The sequence below is a fragment of the Equus caballus genome, chromosome 20 (genome assembly GCF_041296265.1).
Source record: "Equus caballus isolate H_3958 breed thoroughbred chromosome 20, TB-T2T, whole genome shotgun sequence".
Lineage (NCBI taxonomy): Eukaryota > Metazoa > Chordata > Mammalia > Perissodactyla > Equidae > Equus > Equus caballus.
The window spans coordinates 53,712,441-53,718,232 of record NC_091703.1 but is presented as its reverse complement, the minus strand read 5'-3'; the positions used below and the strand labels follow the sequence as shown (position 1 = coordinate 53,718,232).

Below are 5,792 nucleotides of genomic sequence, written 5' to 3'. Positions count from 1 at the left end.
TAGTTTATTTCTAAATTAGACACATACTGCTGTGCTAACATGCTTGGATATTTTGAATACAAATATAGCAATCAAAATAAGATACATAATGTAAGACTCTAAAGGGGAATACGAATATAATAGGACTAACAGATATTTCCTATATTTAATAAAAAATGACACATTTCTTTCTGTCCCGTGATACGGTAGAATATTTTTATTCTTTCTGCGTCCTTTTCCAATAGTACTTTTCTGAGCTGCTTGCAGCTTTTAGGACCTCCTTCTTTTCCTTTATGTAATGGTAAAACTGAACACAGTCGAACGGGAAATTCACTCTGACTTGTAGTTCTGCTCTCCTCAAGCCTACGTTACACTGATTCCTAGTGTCAGTCCAGTGTGATGACGTGAAGCTCACTATCCTCTCGACAAAGGCGTTGGAGCATGGAATACTTAGGATTTTACTGACTAGTAACAGCAAGTTTTTAAATTTGTAGGAATTAGTTTCCATTTCTGCAAAAATGTCCACCCACTTTGAATCCACGGGCTTGTTGGGATAGACCAGCTGTTTGTCAATCAGGTCTTTTGCATCTATAAATTCATCATAGAGGCTATCCATGTCTAAAATATCCGTCATTTTTAAACACTCTGAAGCACACCGGATGTCATCATAAATTAAACATCTCCTTCGCAGGGAAAATGGTTTTAAAGCCCAGAGGTAATTGGCACTGGTGAAATTGAAGTTGGCTTCCAAATAAGTTACAGTTTTAGAAAAGAAATTACGGAAGTCCTCTTTCACTTGGCCGCCCTTTTCCAGTGACATTTTTTTTAGTTCTGAAGCAGTCTTATTCCCAAAAAATGAATCATTTTTCCGCTGTATGAGTTTTTGTCTCAACCTATACATAATATCAAACAGCTCAGGCGCAGTGAGTTCATCCTTTTCTAGGCTCTTGGCGGCCTCTTCAAAGATCATCAGACAGTTTCAGAGAAACAGCATATAAATTTCTGTTTCACTGCAATCCTTCTCTCCACTCTCATCCTCAATATATTTCCAAATCAAAGGACATTCTTCTGGTCCCACGCTTTGAAAATACGATTTTATGGCCGGCCAACATTTTAGCATCTTTTCTATGGCTGGCAGCAAGGACGTCCATCTTGTAGGCACATGTCTAAAGACGTCATCTCCTCCCACTTCTATAAAGTCAAAAATCTCATTGAGTGGTTCTGCACATTTTGAGGAAACTGAAAAGTGACCCAAAACTTTCATTATGAAAGTCTCAATGTCACATTTAAGCAAATCACAGCCCTTTTTGGCAGTGTTGTACACAAGACGTGCAGGACACAGAAGAGGTACGATCTTTCCATTTTCTTCGTTAAGAAGTTTATAGACGGAATGGAATTTGCTGAAATTTACATTGGCACAGTCTGAAGAATATGCAGAGAGGTGAGCTAAATCTAGTTTGTATTTGGACAAAATATCAACAATCTTTTGTTTTAGTATTTCAGGAGTTTCATTACAATCTTCATAGAAATCAAGGAGACGATCTGAAACTCCATTTTTCAAGTCAAAGTACCTGAGAGCTAGAGGGAAAATTTTTTTGTGGCCGTGATTCGGCGCATCGCCTGTGGTCGACAGACTGTAGAAAACATGACCGTTGGTGAGAAATGACAAAACCAGCTCGACACTGTAAGGGGCCAGCACGTCGGTTATCAAAATTTCTCCTTTCGTTCGCCCACAGGAGATTTTAGTTGCGACCTCTGAATCAGAAAATGTCACCTTGCTCAGTTTCATAGAGCAGTCAAGGGAGCGGTAAGATAGCGCGTGTCTGTTCGTGTGGTATGCCCACGTTAATTCAGTGGCTGCTACTTTTGCCTGGACATTGGTGTATTTTCGGGAAATGAAACCGCTTTTGATCGGTTTAGAGGCCCCTGACTGTCTCATCCTGGACTTGTGAGATTCAGTCTCCATATGTGCTTTCACATCCCCTTCTCCGCCGTGCCCAATCCCAAATTCTTTTCTGCATATCGTGCAGAGGGCTGGGTTTGGGTTATTTACCTCCCTAATCCAGTTGTATGTGTCCTTCCATCTGTCATTAAAATAACACAGTCGTTTAGCCTTCTTTTTCGGTGACGGGATCTTGCTTGCGTTGGTATTATAATCATTCTCATTTTCATTATCTGACCTCTTCGAAAACATGGTCACAATATTCACAATGTTAAAAAATTAAACTAGCGGGGCTGGCCCCGTGGCCAAGTGGTTAGGTTCGCGCACTCCGCTGCAGGCGGCCCAGTGTTTCATTGGATCGAATCCTGGGCGCGGACATGGCACTGCTCGTCAAACCACGCTGAGGCAGCATCCCACATGCCACAACTAGAAGGACCCACAACGAAGAATATACAACTATGTACCAGGGGGGCTTTGGGGAGAAAAAGGAAAAAAATAAAATCTTTAAAAAAAAAAAATTAAAAAAAATAAATAAAAAAATAAAACTAGCACTAGCTCAATATAATACAAAGTGCAACAGTTAACCCACAGGCAAAGTCAAAGACAGACTGTTGATATTCATAATTACAACAGTCTAAGTCACATGTCTCTGGGTGACGCAACCATGGGCAGAGAAACCGGTACTGTGAACCACAAACTGTGGTTGCCAACATCAGTGGTCAGGGGAAAGTGGGTGACAGCAGCTACAGAAGATGGATAATCTCTGCCATATCCATTTGACACTAAAGACAGTGTTGCTTTCGGCCCCTCTGTTTGGGCCAGTGCATGGGTTTTGTACTTTTCCTCCAAACTTCCACACTCATCGCCAAGAACCAGGACCTTTCACATTCCAGGAAAGGGTTTGCCAGGACACGATGCTTTCAGGGCTAAAATTGGGAGAATGGGTTACCCTCCTAGGTGCCCACTAACCCAAAGGCTAGCTCTCCAGAGAGGGGAAGGCAGGCCCGTGGAGCCAGAGACCCTTACCTTGCTACCACTGATGGTGTGGAACTTCTCCAGAATGCTTCTCACAGGTTCCTCTTCTTTAAAGGCGATGAAAACAGAACCTTGTCTTTTGTTAGACTCTGGATCCAGTGAAAACTCGATGGCCTCAATCTGGAAACCCAGGCAAAGCTCAGGGCTAGGGCCTCCTCTGACTCAGGATCTAAAGGGAACTCATAGAAGAGAAGGCACCTGAAAGCCAGAGGCGAGGAGGAAGAAGCCCCGCTGAGGAGAGCTCCAGCCAGCCAAGGAAGGAAGGAAAAAAGCAGCCACAGGTTGCTGCTGGGGAGCATAAACCACACCCTGGGGAGACACTCACCTCCCCAAACTTGCCAAAGTACTCCCTTATCTTCTCTTCAGTGGCTTCAGGGTTCAGACCCCCCACAAAGATTTTCTTCATAGGATCCTTCTTCATGGTTACGGCCTTTTTGTGGTTCATCCTATGGCCACCTACCTTGCGCTCCTTCTGGTCTAGGACCTGTTCCAACAGAAGAGTAGGTTGACCAACCATCCATTTGCTCAGGACCATGGGGCCTGGGGACTTTCAGTGCTAACACCAGAACGAAGGGATTTCCCAGGCTGAGGGACTTATAGCACTAAAACTAGGCCTGTGGGGTTTCCCGGGATGTGGGAAATGGGACAATTCCTTCTGAGAAGGGAATCAGGCAGACTCTGGTTCTAATTCTCACCGGCATTTCCTGGCAGCATTACCCAGGGCTAGTCCATTCTCTTTGAGCCACAAGACCCGTCCCACGCCACCCCCCTCAACAGGCACAGAAAATATTTCATCCCCTCCAAACACACCACACTCTACCGAGGCCTGACTTCCTGACTTTCTCTAAACTTGAAATCTGGCTGGTTTACCTAAACACACGTAAATCGGTCCTCCCTCCCTTGGAGCCTCTGTCCATGCTGTGTGCCCTTCTTCCTGTCCTGGCAGTCCCAACCTGAGACTTGCTTCCTCCAGGAATAAAGCAGCAGGGACTAACAGCACAGGCTGAAGCTGGGCTGCAGGGGTTGGAATCCCCACTCTTCTACCCTCTACTCACTGTGTGACCTCTCCTAGTTACTCAGTCTTCTCTGAGCCTTAGTTTCCTCCTCTGTAAAGTGACACAAATAACGCCTACCTCACGGCATCCTGGGATGCTTTTCTAATCCTCACATGTGAAATGTTTAGCTCAGTGCCCAAAATAGACACATAAACAAGCAATAAATGTCCACTCTCATCTTCCTGGACCACTCCAACCCCTGTACTTTCGACTGCCCACTGAAATCTGTAGAGTAACAAGTACCTAAACTCTGCTTCCCACAGTGCACTTGGCCACATGCAGCTCACACAAACTGATCAAGATCATGCTGTTCTCTCAGAAATCACATCCTGTACACAAGGGCCCTTGAGGAAGTACACAGCTTACCTTCTCCACACTGGCCACATCTTTAAAGAGGATAAACCCCAAACCTCTTGATCTTCCAATGTTGGGATCCATTTTTATGGTATGGTCAACGACCTCTCTAAGTTTGGTAAAATAGTCTTTGGGGTCCTTTTTGCTGATATCCCAGCTCAGGCTACCAACGAACCATTTTCTGAAATGGTAGGGTGAGACACGTGGCAACAAGAAGTCTTACAAGGAAGCCATGAGTTAAGGAAGCGCTGGATCTCCCAAAGCTTTCACTGAAAGGATGCCAAAGCCACCATCCACAGCAAAGGTCTACACCCACCCACCCAAGTCTGTAAAACTCTACCTTTGAAAGCCATGAATGATCTACACCTCCTCCTTACTGAGACCTCAACTCCACGCTGACCCTAACAAAACTTAAGACCACAGAACCCCAGGCTTGGAGGGGGAAGGGAAGGGCAACCTCACCCAGCAGACCCTGGACACTCCTCACAACGGGAAGTTAGTTTGCTTAAAAAATTAAAATTAAAAAACCCTCTTATCAAAGCGCTATGGTCTATCCCTGTCTTCTTCTGCCCCAATGTCGCTCTCAAGGAACTTGACCTTCCTGGGGCAGAGCCTGAGGTCAGACAGTAACTCCATCCCCAGCTGGAGGGGAGGATGGAAGGAGGAAAGAGGGGAGGATGGAGGCCTTGTCTGGGCCTAGACCTCGACCGGATGGCCCCGGTACCATGCGCCCACGATGCCCTCGGCCACCCGCTCTCTCTCCAGGCGGCTCCGGGACGGCGCCAAAGTCCACCCACCCACTCCCACCATCTGCCCAGCCCGTACCCCGCGTCCTCCTCGTTCCCACTGCGGTTCACCAGGTCAGCCTCGTCGCCGGTCTGGCTCCTAGTCGAGGGCCCCGCGGTCTCCGCCGGCGACTCGCCTTCAGGGGCGGCCTCGTGCCGGCTCTCAGCGGCGCCCGTCGTCTCCAGGGGCTGCTCGCCCTCAGCTGCCTGGGACATCCCGGGCAGACACGCTGCGGACCCCCGAGCCCTCTGCTGAGCCCGGCCCATCCCGGCTCTGCGGGCGCGGCGGGCAGAATTTATAAGGCCCAAGTTGGGGGCGGCCTCACCTCGCCCAAGGCGCATGCTCATTGGCTGAACCCGCCTGAACTCAGCCGTACGCCGGGATCCGATTGGTCTCCACGGCGCGCGCTCTCAATCCAGGGGAATTTGTCCTCTTAGAACGCAGCGGAGCCGGGGCGCTGTAGAGGGTCCCCGAGGTCCGGGGGACTACTGCCAGTCCCAGCCCGCGGAGGGGCGCTTCGACCTGGGGCGATCAGGTTCAAGGTCCGGGCCTGGCCAAGGGCTCCATCCTCCTCCCTTCCCTCTTTCCATCCTCCCCTCCAGCTGGGGTTGGAGTCACCGACCGCAGGCTCTGCCCCAGAA

At 48.3% G+C, this 5,792-nt stretch overlaps 1 protein-coding gene across 4 annotated transcripts; it reads right to left on the bottom strand.

Annotated features, from left to right (window-relative positions):
* Positions 1–269: 269 nt before the first annotated feature.
* Positions 270–5,478, bottom strand: LOC100069254 (heterogeneous nuclear ribonucleoprotein A/B-like). 4 transcript variants are annotated; one of them, XM_070245664.1, is made up of 5 exons: positions 5,191–5,478; positions 4,378–4,546; positions 3,282–3,440; positions 2,948–3,076; positions 270–2,847 (listed from the first exon to the last, which is right to left on the bottom strand). In XM_070245664.1, the coding sequence occupies exons 1-5, from the start codon at positions 5,415–5,417 to the stop codon at positions 2,842–2,844; spliced, it is 690 nt and encodes a 229-aa protein (XP_070101765.1). In that variant the 5' UTR covers positions 5,418–5,478; the 3' UTR covers positions 270–2,841. The 4 variants fall into 4 exon arrangements, with proteins under 4 accessions (XP_070101765.1, XP_070101762.1, XP_070101764.1 ...); XM_070245661.1 differs by having other exon boundaries at positions 270–2,393; XM_070245663.1 differs by having other exon boundaries at positions 1,899–2,063.
* Between the last annotated feature and the right edge of the window lie 314 nt (positions 5,479–5,792).

Bases quoted from the DNA above. Each gene is read 5' to 3' on its own strand.
- LOC100069254 (XM_070245661.1), bottom strand. From the start codon at position 5,417: ATGGGCCGGGCTCAGCAGAGGGCTCGGGGGTCCGCAGCGTGTCTGCCC. The intron at 3,077-3,281 runs GTGAGTGTCTCC...CTGGGTTTCCAG, and splicing joins ACTTTGGCAAGTTTGGGGAG to ATTGAGGCCATCGAGTTTTC. The intron at 2,394-2,947 runs GTAAGGGTCTCT...TTCTCCCCAAAG, and splicing joins ACACCATCAGTGGTAGCAAG to CCCCCCTGGTACATAGTTGT.